At 38.6% G+C, this 25834-nt stretch overlaps 1 protein-coding gene across 14 annotated transcripts in view; it reads left to right on the forward strand.

Annotated features, from left to right (window-relative positions):
- The window catches only part of SYNE1 (spectrin repeat containing nuclear envelope protein 1), a 463872-nt gene that overhangs the window by 325573 nt on the left and 112465 nt on the right, over nt 1-25834 (forward strand). For all 14 annotated transcript variants that reach the window (XM_057527516.1, XM_057527518.1, XM_057527519.1 and 11 more), the window contains 11 exons: nt 811-920; nt 6204-6360; nt 9276-9407; nt 9610-9765; nt 10346-10555; nt 14683-14784; nt 19027-19146; nt 20711-20911; nt 23189-23362; nt 24405-24536; nt 25137-25333. In XM_057527516.1, coding sequence (XP_057383499.1) covers nt 811-920; nt 6204-6360; nt 9276-9407; nt 9610-9765; nt 10346-10555; nt 14683-14784; nt 19027-19146; nt 20711-20911; nt 23189-23362; nt 24405-24536; nt 25137-25333 — 1691 coding nt within the window. The remainder of the gene's footprint in view (nt 1-810; nt 921-6203; nt 6361-9275; nt 9408-9609; nt 9766-10345; nt 10556-14682; nt 14785-19026; nt 19147-20710; nt 20912-23188; nt 23363-24404; nt 24537-25136; nt 25334-25834) is intronic.

Here is a 25834-nt window from a genome sequence, read left to right on the forward strand (position 1 = left end):
GGCTGTTTCCTTTCCATGTACTTACTTGTGACCACTGGAATGATTGGTCATTTTCAAGTCAGTTCTCTAAGAAAAGCTTGTGCTTAGTTTTAAAACAGTGTTACTCAGTTATAATCTGCCCTCTATTTCTAGTCTTGCCTCGATTATAAATAATGAAAACCTCAGAAAGGCCTCTGAGAATTGGTAAATGTCTGAGTTACATGTTTTTAAAAGAAATGAAATTTGCTTTCAGCTCTCAAGTAGATACCATCACAAAATAGGATTGCAGATTACTGCCAGGTGAAACAAATGAGCTTTGATGACTGAGAAGGATTGCTCATTGATATCTTAACTTTATGGATAGGGCATATTAAAATATTTTATCAAAGAGTAGAGACATTTATTATAAATAATGAAAAAGTAAAACTGAGTCCATTGATGATCCAATTTATCAAGTGAGTGGGAAATTGAAGAGAGCTGTTGCTCTCAAGGATCTCTTTCAGTTAGAACAAGGCAGTATCAATTTTTGAAAAGTGAAAGTGCATTTTGTACCACTTGAGGGCACCATTGCCCAGCAAAATTTTCTTTTCTCATTGATTTTTTTTTTTTTTCAAGATTATTCAGAGATTATCTTTTATCAAAGCCAAAGAAAGCTACAGAAGACTTGGAGACATGTCTGAACAGTTACCTAAACCACACCTTTTATGTAATGTGCAAACTTAAAAACTTACTACCAAAGTTCTCTGAGAATTTTCTAGACATAGAGCTCTGATTGTAGACAATAATCGTAAAGTAACAAAGATGTTTTTATTTGTCCTTTTCCTTGAGCAGGAGTTGGAACAGGAATTAGCAGAGCAGAAGAGCCTCCTCCAGTCAGTAGCCAGTCTTGGAGAGGAAATTCTAACCCAACACTCAGCTGCAGAGACCTCTGGTGGTGTTGGGTAGGTTTCTTTCATTCTTTTTTTTTTTTAATTCACTAGTTTGTTTTATTTTTTTAGATTCCATGTTTAAGTGATATCATACAGTATTTGTCTTTCTCTGTCTGACTTATTTCACTAAGCATAATACCCTCCAAGTCTATCCATGTTGTTGCAAGTGGAAAATTTTTCATTCTTTTTTATGGCTGAGTAATATTCCATTGTATATATATGTACCACATCTTCTTTATCCATTCATCTGTTGATGGACACTTAGGTTGCTTCCATATCTTGGCTACTGTGAATAATGCTGCCATGAACATTGGGGTGCATGTATCTTTTCGAATTAGAGTTTTTATTTTCTTCAAATATATACCCAGGAGTGGAATTGCTGGATCTTATGGCAGTTTTATTTTTAGTTTTTTGAGGAACCTCCATACTGTTTTCCACAGTGACTGCACCAATTTACATTCCCACCAACAGTGTACAACAGTTCCCTTTTCTTCACATCTTTGCCAACATTTGTTATTTGTGGTCTTTTTGATGATAGCCATTCTGACAGGTGTGAGGTGATACCTAATTGTGGTTTTGATTTACATTTCTCTGATGACAGCTTACCATTCTCTTCTTGTCGCTGTTTTCCTGACATTTGAAGAAATGTAAACATCTCACTCAAAATTTTATTTTGAACATCTGCAAAAATTTAATCATTTTGTTTTCACTTTATGATGTTAAATTTACTTGCATTTTGAACATTTCGTTGTGTAGCATGAGTATAGCTAGTAATTATAATGGCTAACTTGCTTGCCCTCGTTCCACTACGCTTAGCATTTCTGTCTATAGAAGATGCTAAGTTCATTTTTAAAATCAAATAAGAAATGCATTATAAAATTAGATTCATGATGTTTCTGACTGAATAATTATATCTAACTGCAAAACATTTTCCCTACCAGAGCTAATCTTCCCCTCATATCATTCTGAAAAATAAATGTACGTGCCTTCTAAGTATCTTGAGTTTTCTTGATGATCTGTTTCTACAGTTTCTGTATATAAAGTCATTGAGCTTTGAGTCCTGGTTTGGAGTAGAGACTGAAAGTCTTTTACACAGGAAAGTAAAGTGTTGAAGAAAAATTAAGGAAAGTGGAGAATTTTCAGGTTGAAGATTCTGGTTTAAAAGGTAGGAAGGAAAATAAACTGAAGAAGAGTGGAAGTGTCCCTGTATTTTGAGGCAGGTCTGGGTTTTATTCCCGTTCTGTATTTGTCACCATGGAAAAGTAACTCAACTCTGAGACCTTGTTTGCTTATCAATAGAATTAGAATAATAATTGACTACCATCATCACAGAAGGGCTGTGCTGTGAACATTGTGGATGTCAACTGAAAGGATATATAGGAGAAGTATCTTTAAAATCTAAAACGTTAGAAAAAAAAAAGTTTCAGCGAAACCTCTGTGTTCATGCAATGCTAACAGTTGAAATTCAGCAGCATCCTTTGACAACCATCATGTGTCAAAGAGCTTTAACTCCATGGCCTCCAATGTTTTCATTTCTGAACGTTTGTTTGAAGGAAATACATGGTATAAAGATGACTTTTGATATTATTTATAATACCAAATAATTAAAAAGGCAGAAATGCCCATTAGTAAAAAAAAAAAAAAAAAAGGCCTAAGAAAAATTTTATACCTATATAATCTTAACAAAAAACTATATAACAATATCAGAAAATGTATATGTGGTCCTAAGTAAAAAATGTGATATAAAATTGAATGTATAGTATATGTATGAGTAAGAACCAGAGTAGATGTGGATGATCAAAAGTAACTTTGGCAAGGGTAGATTTGGAGATTTTTCTTTTCCTTTTTTTTTTTTTTTTTAAGTTTATTCAGTTTGACATAAAGTTGCTGACATATAACATGCGTGTTGACTATATATGTATATACATATAAGAAACAGGAAGATATTCAAGGAAAGAAAAACAAAACAAAAAGCAGTAAAAATATTGATACAACTAATAAATATCAATTTAAAAGAATAGGAATGAATACTATTATAACATCTACGGTCAGGAATTCCATTAAAATAACCCTAATACTGTACAAATTGTGTTAAAATATAATGGGGTTTTAAAAGTCCCTGTTGTCCTCAGGCTTAAAAGTGCTGATAAGGCCATAAACATGTGTCTGTATAAATCTAAAACGAGGAACGCTATTTCGACTCTGAGTAGAGACTTGCCTTCACTTTGCATTTTCTTTTCTTTTTCCAGTTCTTCTAAGATGTTTATTCATCCCTCATAGTTTTCTGAATATTTTTGCCAAACTCTGTTTTTACCAAGAACCATCCACACATTGCCTCCTCATCGTATGTAGAGTCACGAAAAGCAGCCGTAGGAATATTCTGCAACTTTCTTGCCATGATTTTCTTTTCTTTCCTTGGCCTTTAGCTTTGGAAAGGAGCCAAATGAAAGACAAACAGCTATAAATTCCTCGTTCAAATATAAAAATATTTTAAAGAGAAATTTGCAGTGCAGTACTGGCTTTCTGTAGAACATTTACTCCAAATACTTATAAATTCTTTAATTTTTGTACAAAATCTTTAGAAAAATCTCCTTTAAATCTAGTTGATGACAGAGCAGCCATGCCTTTCAAGCCTTTAGGTAAATATACCAAGCAAACAAACAGCCATAAATTAAACAATATCCAGAAGTCAAAAGAAAAATATATGTATATATCTTTAAAAGAACAGAATAACATTGCTAGGGAAAAACTTTATATATTCAGCCTTCAACATATTAGCTGATTTTCTAAGACTATCAAGTGTGAATTGGTTTATGCCAGAAAATCCCTGTGGGATGGGCATGGTTTGCTTCATGGCTACAAATTTAATAAATAAAGAATAAGTACTATGTGGCATACGGGAGAATTGATGGAGGAGTCCTTCCAAGATCACTAAGGAAACTCAACTGGAAATTAATTGATATAAATATCAAAGGAAAAGAAGAATATTTTCAATGGGAAACGAAAGGCTGTGTTCTTATTTAAGACTAATTTGCTGGTGGCATTATATATGTGTCAATGCTTAAACATAAGAATACATAGATATTAAATATCCCCGGGAGGTTTTTTTTTTTTTCCTTTTTTGGCCACACAGCTTGCGGGATCTTAGTTCCCTGACCAGGGATTGCACCCAAGCCCTTTGCACTGAAAGCAGAGTCCTAACCACTGGACCGCCAGGGAATTCCCAAATATCCCCAGGTTTTATACTAAATTGTTATGCAAGCATAAATGAATTAAAAGTGATGCACTGCAGTCCACCACCCCAAAAAAGAGCACAATAAAGAACTTTAATTTCAGAAGAATTTTAAAACTTGTTTTTTATTTAAAATGCTTTTTAAAAAGCAGAAAAATCCTTAGGGAATTCCTTGGCAGTCCAGTGGTTAGGACCCTGCAGTCTCACTGCCGAGGGCCCAGGTTTGATCCCTGGTCAGGGAACTAAGATCCCACAAGCCGTGGGATGAGGCCAAAGGGAAAAAAAACAAAGGCAGAAAAATCCAGAGACTAATATAACAAACAAAATTAGAGGTATCAATTTTATTTTGATATTTTTTCACTCAGCATTACTTTTTTAGATCAATCCACGTTGATACATATAGATCTAGTTTTTTCATTTTAACTGCTTAACAGTATTTTAACTTGTAACAATAACAACTTACCCATTTGCTTATTGATGGGCCTTTATATTGTTGCCATTTTTTTTGGTTTTTTGCTATTACTAGCATTGTTGAACTTAACCTCTTACATGTCTTTAAGTGTGCAAGTGAGAAAGATTCTCTTATATCCTAGAAGTAGAAGTCCTGCATCATAGCCTTATGGATAATTTTTTAAGGTTTACTTCAACAGACCTACCTAAAGAAACTATTGTATTCAATACTCATTCTGAAAAGAATTGGCTTTGGGGTAGTATATAGCATTATTCTGCCAATGAACTGGTTATTTTTTTTTCTTCACTTGAACAAAAGTTTCCATCAAAGTAATAGTAATGGCTATCTAGTACGGCTTTCGGCTGACATGGTTCTAGTTAGGACTTCAAAACCCCTGACAAACTAGGACCTATTGGAACTTGGGTCCCCCAGATTCTTATCATTGCCATTACCATTATCATTAGGCCCCATTGATTGAGTGGCTGTATTTTACCAGATAGGGTCATAGGCATTATGCATATCTTCTCTAAATTTAATTCTCATACTTCTGCAAGATAGGTACTATCTTCATTTTAAAGATGAGAAGGTTGGACTTCCCTGGCGATCCAATGGTTAAGACTCTACGCTTCTAATGCAGGGGGGCGGGGGTTCGATCCCTGGTCGGTGAACTAAGATCCCACATGCCGCACGGCACAGCCAAAAGGATAAAAAATTAAAAAAATAAAGATGAGGAAATTGAGGCTCTGAGAAGTGAAGTGACTACCTCAAAGTCACAAACCTAACGTGCTGGAACAGGGAACCCAGATCTGTCTCACCCGCAGAGCCATAGTCTCAGATGCTACCTTATGCCTCTCTTTAAGGATGACCCTTCCACATTCTGTACTCCTATTCCCTGTCCTGAAACCTGTCCTGTGGTATTTTCCTTGGACTCAGGGTGAAAACTCTCAGTAGACTAGGCAGCATTTTTAGGGCTTTTGAATTAGTTTGTGGGCTATTTGTCAAAGGATACAAGTCTTTCTTTTTTTTTTTTTTTTTAATTATTTTTGGCCGTGTTGGGTCTTCGTTTCTGTGTGAGGGCTTTCTCCAGTTGTGGCGAGTGGGGGCCACTCTTCATCGCGGTGTGCGGGCCTCTCACTATCGCGGCCTCTCTTGTTGCGGAGCAGAGGCTCCAGACGCTCAGGCTTAGTAGTTGTGGCTCACGGGCTTAGCTGCTCCACGGCATGTGGGATCTTCCCAGACCAGGGCTCGAACCCGTGTCCCCTGCATTGGCAGGCGGATTCTCAACCACTGCGCTACCAGGGAAGCCCAGGATACAAGTCTTATCGTCTACTTTCTGGTTCTAAAAGTTACAATTATTTTTATCTTTAATGCTGAGCTATTTTCAGTGTATTTTTTAAATTATTGTGCTCATGGTTCAATTACATGAGTAAGAATATACTCGCTTTACTCTTAGTCTCAAGTTTTCTATTTTAATTTATATTAAGTATAAGCTAATGACTGAAATAATCTGGTTCCAATTTTAGAAGCCAGATCTAGTACACATAATAAATGACCTAGAACTTATTGCCTTTTTACACACATTGTAAACTTAGATTATTTATTCTTCTAATAGCGAAAAACCTGATGTGTTATCCCAGGAGTTGGGGATGGAAGGGGAGAAGTCACCTGCTGAAGACCAGATGAGAATGAAATGGGAAAGCCTCCATCAAGAATTTAGTACCAAGCAGAAACTGCTTCAGAATGTTCTGCAACAGGAACAAGAGCAAGTGGTATCGAACATTTTGCTTTTACACATTAACTAATATAAAAGATGTACAGCTTATGCTATGGGAATGAATGTAACTGTGTAACAACCTGTATTTCATTATCAATTCCAAAATAAGACATAAAACAAATTACTCATCCTACACTCTTCTTAACAAGCCTGTTTCACATATCCCTTTATAATTATATATTTATATGTGGAAATTTAGTTGACTTCTAGATACTGTTTTCCTCAGAGAAGATTAATACCTGATGACTCATTAGCATAAACCATTAAATTTCAAATGGGCCCCCCCTTTTTTCCCACAACTTTGAAAATTAAGGATATACACATCCAGGCCAAAAAAAAAAGCTACAAATTTGTCAGTAAGTTATCAAGTTATCTTATTTTCTATTGCTACTTCCAGTATTTAATCGTTTCAGAAGATCTTACTGGGAAACACACTGGGACCTCAGTGGACCTAAAGGGAGGAGAATTCAGGGGTCAGTTACAGTGGTCACTGGCCCATCTGTAGGCCGGTTCCCAAGATGGGTGGGTACTTGTGATGTTGGACTTGGTTCCAACAAGCAAGCCAAATCCAGTGGAATTAAATAGAGCAACCGAAGGTTCCAGATAGATGATAGCTATGAGTTCACCCTAAGCAGAAGCCTGAGAACAGCAAAGAGTCAGAGGGATTCACCCCTTAAGAGCTAGTCAGGGAAGCCTGTGATGCTCAGCACAGCTGTGGTCCAGCAGGATGCTGGAGACGGAAGCCCAGCCCAGGCCCTGGGTCAGCCCTGCTCTGGCTGTCGCACCCCGGTGGTATCATCAGAGCAAGTTCTAAGACCTTCACTGTGGATCTGGGGAAGCTGCTGTTTTCACTGCTCTGCTCCGGACCAGCTTAGGAGCTGGGAGAGGCTGACCCCAGAAGAGAAAGGGTATCAATAATTACAGAGCATCTGAGGAGGGAAAGGCAGGAGCTGAGAAAGCGGGCACTGTAGGGCAGGTACACCTTGCCAGGATCACCTGAAAGGGGGATGTCTAAAGGTCATGGCCTGTCCCCCATCTGCTGAGAGCCGTGCGTAAGTCGTACAGAGCCATTCGTCTCTGTCTCCTTTTACAACATCTTGTGGCGTTCACACTTTCTCGCTCCCTGGCCAGGGCCTTCTTTGCCACTGTCCACAGGAACATCACCAGCTCTGGCCCTGGAGAATAGAAAGCCCTCCCTTTCCAGAGGCAGTTGTCTCGAAATCATACTCCACCCTGGCACACAGGGCCCTTATACCTTTTGCATGGACCTCCTACCTGTGTTTGAATGAATCCTTCTTCACACCCCTGATCAAACATTCCTCAGACTCGTGGCTTGAGTTCTTGATTTCTGATGTAGATCTCCTGGACTTCCGAACAGCACTATTCATGTTACAGGATTTCTCCATTCCTTTGTCTATAAGGCGTATTTACAGTCCTAAATGGTGGACCGCAGCCTTTTCTGAGTATCCTAAGTCAGATAAACCTGGAATATTTCTAGTCGCGCCCCACGCTTACTTACTCTTCTTCATTCGTGAAACGCCCGACCCCTCATTCTGCCTCTTGTCCATTCAGCTTAAACACTTGCATGAGTCACCCATCCAGCATCGCTGACCTGGACGTCTCCTCCATACCCGCTCTCATCTCTGAGAGCTGCCCTGTCAACACTTTCTTCTCTTTGGTGTGGAGAGGTGAGAGGAAAGTACAGGAAGAAGTAGTCTGGCTATGAGTTTCCAAAAAGAAAGGGAATGATCTATTAGGACCATATTTTGTGTTCTAGGTGTTCACATAACAGTGCTGTGGTGAGGTTGACATTATCTCCCTTCGTAGATCAGTCAGCTAAGGCTTGGAGAGATTAGATAATTTCTCAGGGTCTTGTGACTAAGAAGAGGCAGAACTGAGATGGGGATGCAGGTTTGTTTAACTCCAAAGTCCCTCCTTTTTCATGTTACCTTACTGACAATTTTGTACCCTGGATGATATACTTAACTAATCTCAAGTGTAAAAACAGGCACTTTTTTTTTTTTTTTTTTTTGCCTCAAGTTCATTAGGTCAAAAGGTGTCAGTCTTTCAGAGCAATGTTTCTTTGTTCGCTTCCACTGTATTTAGCACCTCTTTGCAGAACACCTGGCCTCAGGATGAGATATGGCTCCTACTCCTCGGAACCCGTAACCCAACTAAGGAAATACTTTAGACATTTCTGAAAAATTAAGCAGCTGGGGAGGCTCCATTAGCAGGAATTAAAAAGGAAACGAAAGTAAAAAAAAAAAAAAAAAGTGGAAAGTGGCTAGAAGAGGTGTGGAATTTAAGGCAGTGGATTATAAAGAGATGCTGGGTGGTGAGCAGTGCAGCGACAGTGGGGAATGAGCCTGGCATGTTTAGAGGATAATGAGTTAATCAGCCTGAAAAGTAAGGGGAACGTGAGGTATTCTAAAAAATTACAGGACACTGAGTGAGATCAGAAACATCATTAAAACGTTTGAGTGCTGGGCCATATCATAGCCCTTACTGGGGAGACGTTGTGTTTGCCTAAAAGAGTTTAGGGGGGAAGTAAAGGAATCATGAAAGCAAAGGGATCAGTCTAGTTCTGGTATTTCGGCTGAATTATTTCATCATGGGTCGTGCTAAAACCAAGATTAAGTTGAGAGGAAGGCTATGGTAAGAATTCAGGCGTGTTTTTTCCACTATTTTCTTTTCTCTCTTTCTTTTTTTCTTGGTCCATCAGGGAAACGTTGCCATTGCTGAATCTGGTCATCATGTTTATTGGACATGGTGTGTTGTAAGGTTGTTTTTCTCCAGCAGAGGTTTCCATAAACACAGTTTTTCCAGCATCTGTTTCAGTGTTCATTTCTAAATGAGAACACCTGGATAGAGTACATCTGGTCCTAAATAAACTCTCCTGTCTGCCTGCAGCTTTACAGCAGGCCAAATCGGCTCCTGTCTGGCATGCCACTGTACAAAGGGGACGGACAGGCCCAGGATAAATCCGCAGTGACGTCTTTGCTGGATGGATTGAACCAGGCCTTGGAGGAGGTTTCAGCCCAGGTAGCGTGGTGCGCTTGGTCTGCTTGTGGATCTGGGGTCCCAGCGGGTTGCTCCACCCCTGGGCGTGAGCTGTTGAGACCCAGCGCTAGTGATTAGCCCGGAAGGGCAGAGCCACTGGACCCCAGCATCTCATCCTGGTATTTTTCTTTGATTTCTCAAAACACTGTAATTAATCCTTTGTTCCTTCCTTTTTTTTCCTCAGGGTGGAGGGACAAAGAGGCAGAACACTGACTTGGAGCAGAAGTTATACGACGGGGTCTCGGCTACCTCTACTTGGCTGGATGATGTGGAGGAACGCTTATATGCTGCTACAGCACTTTTACCAGCAGAGGCGGAAACTTGCCTCTTTAACCAAGAGGTAGGTTTGGCAGCCCGTGTCTGTGAGGGTATGACATTACACGGCACTTGAAATGCTGGCATTGGATAATGAATGTTATGTATAAAGAAGGTCAAGCATAAAACAGTTCTAATAAGGGACAAATGAGGTGTATTTCCAAGCAGCATAATGCAGAAAAGAATTGCCTACATATAAAAAGCTGTCAAAGATATTTATGTTTTGTATTTTTATTCTTTGTCTTGTGTATGTAGGAGGTGGAAAAAACTGAGGACTCTGTAGGAACCCTGTTGTACATTGCAAAGCTTCCACATATGAAACAGACTAAAAATAATAATTATGAATTTCTAAATGGCACTTTAGAAAGCTCATCTTTTCACCAAATATTATATATTAGTATTAGCAAATGATGTAAAGTTTCTGAGGAAAATAACAGTAACTTGCCTAATATTTATAGAAGTGTAAGAAGTGGTCCAACTTGCCTTAGATGTAATTATCACTGAGCAGCATGAGAGATATAGTGGACTTCCTATGAGGAAATGACTCGATTTGTATATGAATTCATGGATCTAAACATTGAAATGCACTTTCTTATCAACCCCAGACTCTTGCCAAAGATATTAAGGAAATGTCTGAAGAAATGGATAAGAACAAGAACTTGTTTTCCCAAGCCTTTCCAGAGAATGGTGATAACCGAGATGTTATTGAAGACACTTTGGGTTGTCTTTTGGGCAGGTTATCTTTGCTAGACTCAGTAGTAAATCAGCGATGTCATCAGATGAAGGAAAGACTTCAGCAAATACTAAATTTCCAGGTAAGACATTATCAAGAGATGTTTCACCATCTTCCAGCTACCTTCAACAATAAACAGGATCTTATCGAGGTATGATATAGACCTACGTTTTTTTTCAAAGGTACAAAGAGTAAGAACATTACAGAAAAACAAGGGGGTTGAACTCAAGGAATAGAAAACAAAGTTTTATGCTCCTAGAAGTGGAAGGTTGAGAAAATCAGCCAACCAAACTTAGGGCTGAATAGAACTTTAAATTCAACCAGTGAAGCTCATATATATGGCATATTATAATGATAATTTCCAGTTGATAAAACTGGAGTTTAAAACATAAGACCAAAGAAACATGCAGGAAGTAATAAAAAGCATCCTTTGGGAATACTTACATTCTAATTGAATTTTATTTGTAGCAAACACAGAAGATTTATAAAACAGATTCATGTAATACCTGTAACTAGGGCCAAGGGGTTGATGTAAAATTTTGATTTCCCAAAAAATACTGTGAAGTGTCAAATAAACGTACCACTAGCCAGGAAATGTGGAATTTTCTAGATATTCGTCTAGAGGGACAAATTATCATTGCCTTCCAGTAGTTTACATTCTTAAAACTATAAACTAAAATTATCACAAACATTTGTGTATCATTTCTCTATTCACAAGAAATCTTCACATGTATTATTGACATAATAATAATATTATGATTTTATCACCTACTGCTGTATAACCTTAGCTGCTTCTCTGACCTAAGTATCCTCAACTATTAAATCATGCCCACAGTAACTACCTTTTAGGGCTTTGTGAGGATAAAATGAGTTAAAATGTTTAAAATACTTTAAACAGTGTCTGAAACATAGTAAGCACTCAGCAAGTTTTGTTACTGTTGCTGCAGTTAATAGTAGTATTTATGATAATAGATATAGAATCTAAAACCAATGGAAAAGTTAAATTATTTCTCCAAGTTTATTTAACCATCGAGAACTAGAGCCAGGATTTGACTCAAAGAATGTTTGTATATTTTATATTGTTAGGATGATGGCAGGGGAGTTGGAGAAAAGTAGACCTAGTCAAGATATATTTGGAAGGCAGAATCAATAGGGGAGCATCTGTTTGGATCTGGGCAACAAGAGAAAGGGGCACTGCTGAGGAACTCCAGGGACTCTGACGTGAGCATCTGGGGGGCATTGGCTGACAGAAAAGACAGATGGGAGCAGTGCCATGGACCAAGGGGCAAGACTGGGTCGCTAGCAGTATCACTGGCTGGGCAAGGATATCGGGTAGAATTAAAATACTCTGGTGAATAGTCACAAGTCTGTGGCTTAGAAGAATGACCTGCATTGGATATTTGCATTTGTATCTGTTGTGCTGTGTAGTACACAGAGAGGAAAGAGCATTTCCCTTTCAGTTAGAAAACCTGGGGTTGATTATTTGGGTATTTTGTCTTGAATGCAAGATCTGATTGCATGTACATCTATACATACTATGTCTAAAATCAGCTAAACTGTTGTGCAACTTATGGAAACTTGTTTCATTACTCTAAAATTCCTCTTGCATAAAATAACACACTGAGTTTTAATAGCATTCTAGTCAATTGGCCATGAATTGAGGTGGATTAAAAGTGCAAATGGGTGTATCACTAGGAGGCATGTTTCCCTTTTTCAAATTGCATTCTCTATGCTAGTGTCTTTGGTACTTTTAAATTGTTATTGGTAATCATAGCCAGTCAGAGTAAAAACTGAACTAAACATGAATACTCTGGAACTTATTTTGGGTAGAGGATCAAGAGAAGAACAAGTAATCTTGAAATTCTCTTTCAATGATGTTCTCTATTTTTCTTCTGCCAGCAAGTTTCTACTTGTTGGTGGCCAACTCACAAACAAAAACTGACATTTCAAAATGTCTGTGCTCCAATTTAATTGAGAGAAAGAGTTCCGATGTTAATATAATTAAAAGTCAAGTCACAAACCATTTTATTTTACTTTGCACTGAGCACCTGGTATACTGTCAGTGCTCAGTGCTTATTGGAATGGTAGCCTTCATTTTCCAGTTAACTTTTGAGTATTGACTTTTGCCAGACGCTAACGTTATCCTATACCCAACAGACAATCTGGAAAATGGGTAGATGTTATGTAGAAGTATGTTATCTACATGGAATCACAAGTTAATTATCACCTATTCTGTATTTTTAAAACTTTTATTCATAGACTTAAACCCAAATAAATTTCCTAGATATTTTTATAGTTGAATATTTTAAGTTATTTAAAAAGTAAAAAATGAAAGAATTTCTTATTGAATGAGCAAGGCAACACAAATGATTTTAGAACTTGAAACTTCCTGTTTCTCAAACAGCTAGAAGCCCACCTCTTTATGCCCTACAAGTTATTCCAGTAACTGTAAGAAAAAAATTGTGATGTCTGTTATGTGTGTAGTATGTAGATACCTTAAATACCCTGCTGTATCACAAGTGTGGTATTAAGAAATGGTTAAAGCCTTTGGATTTTCATTCTTAAGAAAATATCAACATCCATATGGTTATAAGCACCTCTTAAAGTCTTTTATTTAGTAATTTTTAAATCAGTCATATTCTCTGCTTTACTTTCTCCGTGGCTAGTCTCTTCTAGTAATTAGTGCAGCTTCTAGAAATGTGAACTCTGGTCTCTATTACCTGGAGTAGAATATGATTAATATAGAAAATGTGCTATTAAAAATGTAAGGATGATATACAGGAAATACATATACCCTCTTCATTTCTAACCCATGTTATTTATACTTATCTACTCGTTTAGATTAACGGAACTAATGTTTTTCTAAATACATGTGGGTAATAAGGACTTTATTTCTTTTGAATCTGTTCAAATGAATGGGAACATCTTTTCTTATGCATATAAACAGATAAATGTATCATGGTTCTAATGGCCCACGTGGACTTACCTGAACACAGCTGAATGACACAAGCATTATCATAACTCATAAGCAGAACCCTTGTTTCTGGCATCGTTTTTCCAGTGCTGTTCTTATCATTTCTCATTTAGTCTGCAACTAGGCTTGCAGATTGGTTTGGGTTTTGGTTAGTGACAGTTATTGCCTCGGAGCGTATGCTTTTCTCTAAATCTCATGTTCAGTTCTATTTCTTTTTAAACTGCATAATTCACCTACTGTTTTGCTTTAGCCTTGTATTTTGTGTTATAATGCTGCCATATATCCTTAAAGACTTTTTTTCTCCTTCGGTGTGATTATCCTTCTACTCATGAGACAGTCAGAATTTTTGCATCTTGGTACCATGCACACATGCGATCAGCTCCCGCTGAAGAGAACGTGATAAGTCAGACTTCAGCCTATGATGAGCAACCAGCCCATCGCAGAAGTTTCTAACTAATAAGAAATAGAGCTTACCTGTTGATATTTCAGGAGAAAAATTAAAAATGTTATAATTCAAGTTTTGTTCCAGTTCATTATTCCTTTTAGAATTGAGTATCAAAATTCTGATAGTTATCTCCTTTCTGTACAAAGTTAACTCAATATAAGTATATTTGGACATTTATATGAGTAATGTTTATGAATAGGCTGAGCTAAGATATTTTTGTGTTGTCTTTTCATATGTCTTTGGTCATTGTGAATAATGTTTATCTTCTAAACTTCTGGATGGCTTTTTATAAGCTTGTGCAAATTCTTTGAAAATAGGAGAAAGAAGGAAGTGAGGGAGAGAGGGAAGGAGAGGAGAGAGGAAAAAAAGGATCATAATTATTCTGAAGAAGAATATTTTTCCCACAAACACAACAACACCTGCAGGTTGTTTTACTAGCTAGAAGTCCTTAGTGTAATATTTCTGCTGCAATGTTTAAATGTGCTCATTTATTACAGAAATAACAAGAACATTCGGGTGACCAATATTGCTTTTTATCTGTGTACTTCGTCTCCATCTGTGTTGTGCTGGAAATGCTTTGTATAACAAATTCTAGCACTTGTGTAAATTTTTTAGCACTTGTATAAATTGTTACCAGTTCCTTTTACTTTCCCATAAGATAATATTGTTTCTTCTGGAAACAATTAAATTCCTACCCCTGTATATTATTTCTAAGAATGTGTGTTATAATTACAACCATTTTGAATTTCCTGTTACACATGTTAAGCCTTCCTGTTGTTTCCCTCCTTAGAATGATCTGAAGGTGCTGTTTACATCCCTGGCTGACCACAAATACATCATTCTGCAGAAACTGGCAAATGTGTTTGAACAGCCTGTGGCAGAACAAATAGAGGTATTTACAGCTGCCTTTTTCCATAAGAGCAAGTGCAATGAGTAGAACTGATTTACTATGAAATTCCAAATATTCTACGGAATATTAATGGCTTACTATAGCATTTTTGTTTGTCATCTGTTTTGTTTTTAAGTACCAGGTTTACATCAGATTACATTGACTCTGTCACTTACTTCTGTGTGTAACCAGGAAATGTGAGAGAGGAAAAGGTGTTAGTGACAGATGCTGACCTGAAGGTGTTTGCCACCTAACAATGAGATTAGACATGAACCTCAGTGACACTGGACAGGGAGTCAGACCGTCCTGGTAGCATTACACATGAAGCACTATGGATGTTTAGAAGATGGGAGATTACCTTCAGCAGCGGTAGGATTAGGGAAAAATTTTGTAAAGAGAAATTCGAACTGGACTTAGAAGTTTGGACACAAAGAGACTGGGAAGAAAGGTATTCTAGTAAAGAGGACAGCAAGAACAAAGGCATAAATGTTAGACCATTCAGGGCACTTCGGGAGAAAAGCAAGTAATCCTGTTTGGCTGAACTTAACAATGAGCAAAGGTGATTGAGGGGAAGTAGGGTTCAAAGAGAAAATTTGAAGCAACTTATAGAGCCTATTGAATGTCAGAGAATTTGGACTTTGTTCTACAAATGAGTGGTCAACTTTATTGCTTGCGCACTTCATTGGTTAAAACAATAAGCACACACCACAAATATATGTGTATTTACTTATTTATAAATTATAAGTAGGTACTGTGTTATAAAGCATACACACAAATGAAAATTAAAAATGCATGTGGTTGTATATAAAGGAAAGACATAGTGTTTCATTCTCATTGATCATCTTATACACTTTTAGGTACTTATACTCACCTTGGAGACCACTGGCAGTGGAAAGTCACTAGGGATGTTTGAGGGTGAGGATAAGTGTCAGTGCCAGCTCCTGCATCTGCTGCTTGACATGACAGCTCACAGGGTCAGGAAGCAGGGTATCCGTCCTGAGGCTTCACATAACTGCACTGAGGAGAAGGAATGAGAATTCAAACTATCGTACTGGCAGTGGAAACAGGGAGGAGGGAGGAAATGGGAAGGATGTTACACACAACATCCCATTTCATAAACTAAGTAATTATGGAAATGTGTGCTTTAATAGAATTGCATACCCTAATTTCAGTAGACCTCTAATGGTTCTATGGGTAGGCCATAGGGAATCACCTGAAATAGAAACCACCTCAAAGACTTCTCTGTAGAAGGAGATATCTAGATCTCTCTCCCTCTCTGACCATCCAAAACAGTTTGCAAATTTATATGTGAATATGTATCTTTCTGGACCCTAATTTCATCTGTTTTTTAACAGAGATCCCTCATTTTTCCCAAATTGAAAATCATTCTTCCGTGTCATAGCTTCTACTTGAAAGGACCCTTTTTTATTTTTATTTTTTATTTTTGGCTTATAATGTACCCAATCCCAAACAGAATTTGAGCAGCCATAAGAGTGCTTTGCCTTGAATTTCTAATGTGAAATTTAGGATATGTATGATCACAAGTAACACTTTTACTGACTATTGACCAATATAACCAATGTAAATTCCAGAGATAAAAATAAATTACTCATTATTTCGTTGAATAAATGGAAAGCAACTAAAAAAGTGCTAATTCCATCTCTACCCTCCTTGGGTTAAAGAGGTAACAGTAGCAGAAGCATGGGGATATATTCATCTTTTGAGTCATGTCATTCTGACCTAGAACAGACCTGTTGCCCCACAAGCCTGTTGCACAGCTGTCTTCTTCAATCTCCCTTTACTACCATTCTGAGAATTTCCTTCACTTCTCCCTTCTGCTGGGTCTTCTCTTTCCTGAGTTTCAAGTCTTTCTCTTTACTGTATTGCTTCCTTGTTTTCTTAGTGCACATCCTTACTAAGAAAGGATGCATGCTAGATATATTTTTCAATATTTTGCATGTCTGAAAATGTTCTAGTCATATGCTCAGATACTACTCATACTGATAGCTTGGCTCTTTATAGAATTCTTGGTCAGTTCTTTATAGAGTTTTGAGGCTTTTCCTCCATTGTTTTCTAGCTTCCAGTGTTGGCTTGAGGAATTGAAAATTGTCCTAATTCCCAAAGGTCTCAGTGTTCTGAAATTTCACAGTGACATGCCTTGGGGATAGTCTGTTTCATCCACTGGGCTGGGAGCTCAATGGGCTCTTTTGATCTGGCAGCTCTCATCTTTCTATTCTGGAACATTTTCTAAGAGTTATTTAAATATTTTTCATCCCTCTATTTTATCTGTCTCCCTTTCTGAAACTCCTTTTAGGCAGATGTTGGATGTTCTGGTCCAGTCCTCTAACTTTCTTATCAAGGGACATTTCTCTCTTTGTCTTTTTGCTCTGCTTTCTGGAGACTTCCTCAGTTTCAACTCTAAACTTTTCTATTGATTTCTACATTTCTGCTCTCATGCATTTAATCTTCTCAGAGCTCTTTTTGGTTCTGCAAATGATCCATTTTTTGGTAGTATCCTGTTCTTTCTTAAATAGATGCATTGTCTTTTATAATATCTCTGGTATATTAGTGATTTTGGGGTTGAAGGGGTTTTGGGGGGACTTTGGGGGAGTTTTTTATTTGTTGGTTTTTCCTGTATAATCTATTTCCCTCCAGGTTGCTTTTAATTTGTTTGCTTATTTTGGTCTCTGTCTTTCATGTTAGAGGCTTTTCTCAGATGTATGGAAATGCTTTGTTGTCTATTCACATTTAGGATGAGAGACTGAATGGGAACTTCATGAATGGATGGGGCTTGACAATTTTGAGATTTATTGAAGGATGATCAGTGTGGGAGAATCCTTGTGTCAAATTTTTTAGGTCTTTTCTTTTGGTCTTTTCATATTCTCCCGCCCACCCCCTTCTGTCTGGAGAGTAGAAACAAGGCTTCAGCACTCTAGGAGACGTAGGGGCTCCACTTTCAGCATTCAGTGGGTGTTGTCACTTTATCCCCTTGTTTTCAGTCAAGGACTCAAGCCCACAACTGTGCCTGGTGCCCCTCAGTCCAGAGACATCCGTTTTACCTTCTCCAGAAAATGAACTTTCAGTCTTTCACCAAGGAAGGGAAGAGCCAGTGTGGAATGAGGAAGGGGATCTGGGAATCAAGGTGCTCTTTAAGCAGCTTTCCACCAACCCTCCTTATTTAGCACCCGCCCCATGTTGCCCAGGGTTCCAGAGACTCCTGTTGCTTTAATTTGGTGATAAAGAAACCCTGCTACCTTAGGATTCAGCTTTCTCAGATTTCTTAAGTCAAGTCCCATGTATCCTTCTGATGTTCAGCTTGCAAAATTTTGTTGTTATTACCCTCTTTCCTGTTTCCTTGCCCTTGTAGATTTATGAAGGAAAAACACACCAGAAAACAAGCAAACAAAATATTGGCAGTGGTTGTAGTGGGGACTCAGGAAAGAGAAAATAAGACACGTGTGTTTCATCTGCCATTTGGAGTCCATGTTCTTTTCATCCTTCAAGGGCAGCTGAGGTTGCTTTTCTTCCAAAAGCCTTCCTCGACTGCTCCAGGATTCACTGGTGTCTCCCTGCTCCAAAGTCCTCTAACAGGGATGAGCTGCAGCAAGCTTAGTACATAACCGCATTCAGCCTTCTTTCCTTTTCTTCTGTTTACTCAGGCTTCCTAAGCAGACTGGAAGCTCCTTGAAGGCCAGGTAGATGTCTTGTCCTGCTTCTGTAGACCTCACTCGGGGAAGACAAGGCTCAGCGCTAGCTGTCACTTTCATACTTGATTGCTTGCCCTCCCATTTCACAACGGAGTAAGCTGTCCCTGAGCATGCTGTAACATAGTTTCCTCTTTCCTCACTGCATCTCTTGTCAAAGATGCTCAAAACTGCATTTCAGAAAACCAGAACACAATCCCCTAGAACATCTTAGGCGAATACCTTTTTCTAAAGACGTCCTAAAATCATGCTTCTTTTTCAGGGTGCTATTCACCGTTTCCCTTATTTGTTCAAGGAAGCCATTGTTCTCCCAACCCTCCATGCTAAGCCCTTCCAACCTCCTTACCTTTAAAATATCTGATCTGTAGCATAATAAAGGGCCTTCTTCACTTTTCTGTTTAATAGAGGACCATCATTTTTATGTTGCATGGAAAATGTTTTAGGTGGAGAAGAGAGGAACAAATAAGGAGACACGATAATCATACTTTGCATGGCAAATTGTTTACGGGAGTTTTAATAAAATGTCATAAATCTTATACAGGCAATACAGCAGGCTGAAGATGGGCTAAAGGAATTGGATGCAGGAATCACTGAGTTGAAAAGGCGTGGTGATAAGCTGCAGGTTGAGCAGCCTTGGGTGCAAGAACTCTCCAAACTCCAGGTAGAGTTTTCTACCAATGGCATTCAGCTTCAATGGTACATCCTAACTGGAAGTCAAGAAAAAATTATTTTCTCTATTTTTTCAGGCTTTCTCTATAAAATTCATGTCATTTAGGCCCAATTTTTCTTCCAAGTAACTCTTAGAACATTTTCTGAAACTTTTATCATATTTAGTACAATAAAATAAATCGACATATTTTGAGATTTACTGCAGGGCAGTCTGTGTGCATTTGTTGGAGGACTCTTGTGTCAAATTTTTTAACTCTTTTCTTGTATTTTCTTGTATTGTCATGCTTCGAAGATTTTTTTGACATTATTATTATTCCGATGGCTAAACATTATAGCATAGTTTAGTTGTGGCATATTATTTTCTACTGTAGAAAATTTAATAACTGGCAATCCTACCTAGAAAAGTTTAAAAAAGGCTATCTACCCTGTATTGTACTACACCCAAAAAAATTTTAAGGGTAAAACACTTAAGCTAATACTTTTAGAAAGTGTATTTTCTCAAGTTCAAAATTATAGTTTATATTTCATACATGTTTGAGTGGAAAAGAGACATTGTTTCAATTCCAGAACAACAACAAAAAATTAAAGGTGGCTGAAATCCAAACAGACTTCCTGGCATCTTTCAGGCATAGAGAATTAACACTTTGGATTAGTGTTTTTCTAAATCTGGCACTTAGGCAAGAATCTGATCTCAGGTTGGTAGGAAGATACTGGGATAGTAAACCAGCAAAGTGTAGCATCTGAAAGGCAACACAGTTAAGTTATATTAAGAAAAACTGTGTGCGTGTGTCAGGTTTTCTCTGCACACACGCCTTATTACAGAACCATTGAAGGATTAATAGTATGAGTCCAATACAGGGTCACAAGTTCTTACTTTTGAGAAAATAAAATACCTCTTATTTTAAAAAGAACATTTTTATTTCAACTATCTCATTCCATTATCTAACATTTCATCATGTGATGAGCCCATGGCCCCGACTCTGTCCTTTTTAGACAGTTTTCCGACAGTACTTAAATGTCAGGTGTAAGAGTCAAGCGTCATAGCTGTAAATAGGCATTAAAGTTGAACTTTTCCAGATTGAGGCATTTTGGCCTGCTAAACCTTAATATGATACATTAATCAGGTCCATATGGCTCAAATAAATTTTGTATTTGGTGTATCATCGTCCGCTAAAATGTCTTTCCAGCTTAAATAGTTATTTATTTACCCCACCACATTTGGCAAAAACATTGCCTTTTTAAGTTTTAAAGTCTTTCTGCTCACATTAAACTCCTCTGTTTCTGTAGCTCTTTATTTAAGGAATAGTCCCAAATCTGATTATTACTTAGCAGACCAAATGTTGAAGATGCTCTATTCAGTTACTCTAAAATTAGAAAATTTGAGAGCATGATAAAAATTAAAACTACATTTCCTATGACATTTCCTTCAGCCACATGAACAATTTGTCAGCATTTTTACCCCACGGAAACTATTGACATCCTGTGAGCACAGGTGTTAAACGTACCTCATGAAGCGGTAGGTTTGAATTGAGCGTGAGTATCTGTCTGTTTTTTAGGACATGTACGATGAGCTGATGATGGCCATTGGCTCCCGGCGGGGCGGTCTGAACCAGAATCTTGCACTCAAGAGTCAGTACGAAAGGGCCCTGCAAGATCTGGCTGACCTGCTGGAGACCGGACGCGAGAAGATGGCAGGAGACCAGAAAATTATCGTGTCTTCCAAAGAAGAAATCCAACAACTACTTGACAAACATAAGGTAAAAAAAAAAAAAAAAACAGAGAGAAAGAAAATGTAGTTTTGGAAGCACATTCTCACTCACTGACATATATTTAGTAAAACCTAACATTATCAATCATTTATGAGTTTCTACTCATATAAGTTACTCTTTAAAATGGTCAACAAATGTATATTCAAGCCCACTGGCACTCAATAGCACAGAAAAATTAGAGAGTATATATTCCTATAATTTTGGAAGTTAACAAAGAATACCTACCATACCAGTACTTTTGATGATCAGTATCAGCCAGGCTTTCTCCTTCGTAGACTGCAGTGGACAGGAAACCCAGGGGCTCTCTTCAAAGCAGCCCAGCTTCGTTCTTAACTCTGCCCTTTTCCTTTGCATCCCTCCTGCCCATGTGTTCATCTGGTCCTAGGTGTTCTCTCCGCTTTCCCTTGTCCTGGCCGAGAACTCCCCACTCTGCTCTGGGAATGCAGAGCTGCCCACTCAGCTCTGGATGGGCTTTATGTCTGTCACATGCATCACTTGGCTCTTCTGGTCCTTAAGTACATGCTCCTCTGGTTACCGTGGGCCTCAGGAGTTTCCTCCTGGGGACGGCAAGTGCTTTTGCTATATAACCAAACTTGGGAGGCCTGAGAGTGTTCCATCAGTGTGTACCGTAACCAAGTTCAGGTTAGACACTGCTCCTTTGTGAAGGAATGCCTGTTTAATGCACACACACACACACACACACACAGATTGCATTATTAGTAATATTACAAAAATAACAGTTTTGCCAGTTCAGAGACTCAAGCTCCCAGATAGTGGAAATTTCTTATGAGGAAACTTTAAAAATTCCCTAAGATTACAGATGATTAACATTCTACCATTACGTAGCTCTTTGGTGGCTTATAAAGGTAGATTTGGGGGGGTGGTGCTTGGAGAATTGTACTTGTTGCTATTTTTCCCAGAGGTTCTTGTCCAAAACTTTGTGATTTATTAAAGCCTTATCATTTGGCTTTGAAAACATTGCTTTAAAGTTCACAGCTGGTTTTTCTCAAATCTTTGACCATAGCAATAAAATATCATCCTGAGTTATTCCAGAGGGGAAACTGGGATCAATGAGTATAAATAACAGAGAAATAAAGCTCAATAGATGAAGAACTCTAAAAGGAGTAGGCTGCCATTGAACAGACCCCCTCCTGGCCATGAGAAGTCCATCCAAGGCTGTCAGGGGGAGACGGGGTTGTAATAGGAATATCAGCTTTCTGTGAATGTTGGGCTAAATGACTTCCAAGTTCTCTTCCAGCTTTAAGATTCTATGATATAATAATTGTTAGTTAAAAATAATGGTTCTAGCTCCTCCTGACCAGACCATTTTCTGAGGGAGAGCTCTGTGTGACCTTGGGCATGTTGCATTAAACTGAGTAGCGCAGAGTCTGTAAAATGGGAAATAAAACTACCTATCTTATGGGGTTGTTATGAGGATTCAATGAGTTAGTTGCTGAAGTGTTTATAGGGCACCTGGCACGTAGTACACACTCAGTGTTAGCTGATGTTAATGATTCCTGGTCCTTTAGTTTCATCCGTGGTGCTGGGAACAGGAAATGGGATAACCTTCTCCCCATCTTCTGGGGATTTTTATGTATAGAAAGTAATATTTTAAAACACATTTGTAGGGTTGTGCAAGGCCTGCAATTCTGCTGTGTGTAGGTATGTTATGAGGGAAATTTTAAAATATTAATGCCAATTGGTGGGTGTCCAGCTGTGCTTGGCCATGAGTATTAAGTACAAAAGAGTAGAGCTCAAGCCCAGCCCTGGAGGAAGAAAAATTATGAATGTGTCAAGTGAGGACATTGCAGGAAGCAGAGTGCAGGCAGAGGCTGAAGATGGGGAGCGGGCGCTCATGTGTCCCAGGGACAAAGGAGGCCAGTATCTGTGGTGGAGGAAGCAGGTGTCCACCCAGATGGTACCAGGATGAGGAGTGGAGAGGGCGGACGAGTGTTTCAGCAGCTGTTCGCTTCTGAAGGGCTCTGTTTTGGGGACAGAGTATCTGCAGCACAGCACAGTGTAGGTGCTTTGAGTGGGGGGGGGGCCAGGAGAGGCCAGTTAGGAGGCTGGACCCCCATCCCAACCCCCCCCGACCCCTGTCTCTGCAGGAAGCGGTGAGTGCCTGGGTAAGTGGAGGCCAGCAGGGAAGGACCAATATCACCCATATATTAGCCAAGTTCCATCAGCTTCCAGGTTTGAAGCAATTTTTATTGTAAGGTAGTAAATGAATGAGTTGCTGACCTCTTTCTATCTGAAAAATTGCAGGAATACTTTCAGGGCCTGGAATCTCATATGATCTTGACTGAAACACTCTTCAGGAAGGTTATCAGCTTTGCAGTCCTACGGGAAACTCAGTTCCACACAGACCTGATGGCGCAGGCTTCGGCTGTGCTCAAGGGGGCTCACAGGAGGGGTGTGGAGTTGGAGTACATTCTCGAGGTGAGCCTCTGGTGCCGCCCTTCCCCTGCAGCACACCCCCTACTGCACAGCAGACCCTTCAGGCAAGACATCTTCCTTCCTGCGATTTGCCTCCTCTGACCTCGGCGGTGTCTCAGACTCAGCATCGTGTGTTGCCTGTGACCCTGGTGTTCCCTATCCACATTTAGGTAAAGGCTGTGCCTTACCATGAGTTCAGCTAGATGAATACCAGTTTCAGACTGGGCATGACGATATTTGGGGTCTCGATAGTCAGACTGAAAAACTGCTGACTTTTGCTATACATGATTGAAAAAGACTTCACATGATTAAAAAAAGATTTTCCGATTTTAAATAGAATAAAAATCATAATTTTCTTTTATTTGTTTTGGCCGCGCTGTGCAGCTTGTGGGATCTTAGTTCCCCGACCAGGGATTGAACCCGTGCCCCCTTCAGTGGAAACACAGAGTCCTAACCACTGGTCCGCCAGGGAATTCCCTAAAAATTATAATTTTAGAATAAATGATTTGGGATTTCTCCTTAGTAGAATGTCTATACTATATATTCATATTTCTTAAACGTCTGTGTGGGTTTTTTTAATTTACAAATGTATTTAGTTCACTTACTTTGGAAAGTAAACACACCCATCCCTTTCACTTAAGTCATTCGTTCATCATCACTGCGGTAAAGGATGAAACTGTGAATATCAGCTGCCTGCTGTGTTCCAGATGTGCTGCATACGTTATTCTATTTAATCCTCACAATGGACAAGATATTATTATCCCCATTTTTTTTAATGTTGAAAATGAGGGAGGTCAGAGAAACGTAGTAACTTGCCCTGGTCACAGCTAGTTAGTTGCAGAAGTGAAAGCCCATTCACAGTGCTTTTCAAGGTCACCGTCTGATGACTTGCTTCAAAGCTATCTTTCGCTTCCCAAAGCAAACCCCCAATGCAGGCATCTCCGACATGTCTTTAAAGAGACTGTCAGGTGCATATTTGCACACAAAGAGGACTGCTCTTCCTTAATGAGGATATTTAGCTCACAGACTGATGCTGTGTTTCTAGACATGGTCCCATCTGGATGAGGACCACCGGGAGCTTAGCAGGCAGCTGGAGGTGGTGGAGACCAGCATCCCGAGTGTGGGTCTGGTGGAGGAGAGCGAAGACAGGCTTATCGACCGGATAACGCTCTACCAGGTCAGCGTCTAAATGACAACTTGGTGTAAAAAGTTGCCACATTTCCTTTGGAAGCTTTCCCATGGTTTTAACAGGATCTAAACAAACTTGCAATCAAATATTTTATCAAGTGCTTTTACTTTAAGTGTTTGTTTCCTAATAGAACATAGAAAGGTCTTTTGTTTTTTTTTTTTTTTTAATGAAAGCCCCTTTTGAAAATTTAGCCTCCACCAAGCGTTTTCCGCTTGTTATGCTGAAGTCACACTATCCTGAAATAATTAGTTTGTTGTTTTTTAATAGAGCACTAGAAAGCCTTTTTTTTTTTTTCTTATTTTTGAGAGAGAGCTCTTTTTGAAAACTTAGCCTCCACCAAGCATTATTTTGTACTTTGTGTTGGTGTCACACTATTCTTGAAATAATTATATTTTGACGGTTTTAAGTGCACCTAAAGTTATATACTTAGATAAAGATGAAACGTCTCGAAGCTTCTAATGAAACTTGGGTGCAAATAGTTGAAATTTGGCTAAAAGGTAATGGTAACATTATGGAGAACTTACAGTCTTTAGGGGAGAAAAATTGCATTATCTCACCTTTTTGACCCAGTATTTTCAATCATTTTAGCATTTGAAATCCAGCCTTAATGAATACCAGCCCAAATTATATCAGGTACTAGATGATGGGAAACGGCTTCTGATATCTGTTAGCTGCTCAGATCTAGAAAGCCAGCTAAATCAACTTGGAGAACACTGGTTAAATGACACCAACAAAGTGTCTAAGGAACTTCACAGATTGGAAACAATATTGAAACACTGGACCAGGTAATACAGTGACTCTTCCGCAAATTTTTAAATTAGTGCTGCAGAGTATTTATAAGGCTATTGGGTACCTGAGTTGACGAAGATGTGGTCCCTCTAGGAACTTATCACAGTTTGGAAAATAAAGGCAAGCACAAAGCTTCCAGTTGGATTCTTGTATAATTGTATAAACATGTACTTAAAAATGTGGCGGGGAGGCAGGAATTATGCAATACCTCTGACCTTTGAGCTGTTGTCTCCCCTGCCTACTGACTGTACATGGGTGGTCAAGTAAATCTTAGAAGGAGAGAAAGAAGAGAAAGTTTGTTTTGAGAAGGTAAAGTTTTTCTTGAGGACAATGGGAGGTATTCAAGAGAGGTGGGGGGTTGATTTTACGTAGTGAAATCCTTATTTTTATGCCACCTTTATTTCTAAGAACTTCGAATAACAATCATGTAATATTTTCTTTTTTAAAAAATTTATTTATTTTATTTTGTTTATTTATTTTTGGCTGTGTTGGGTCTT

This window comes from Balaenoptera acutorostrata, chromosome 14, assembly GCF_949987535.1.
Source record: "Balaenoptera acutorostrata chromosome 14, mBalAcu1.1, whole genome shotgun sequence".
Taxonomy (NCBI): Eukaryota; Metazoa; Chordata; class Mammalia; order Artiodactyla; family Balaenopteridae; genus Balaenoptera; species Balaenoptera acutorostrata.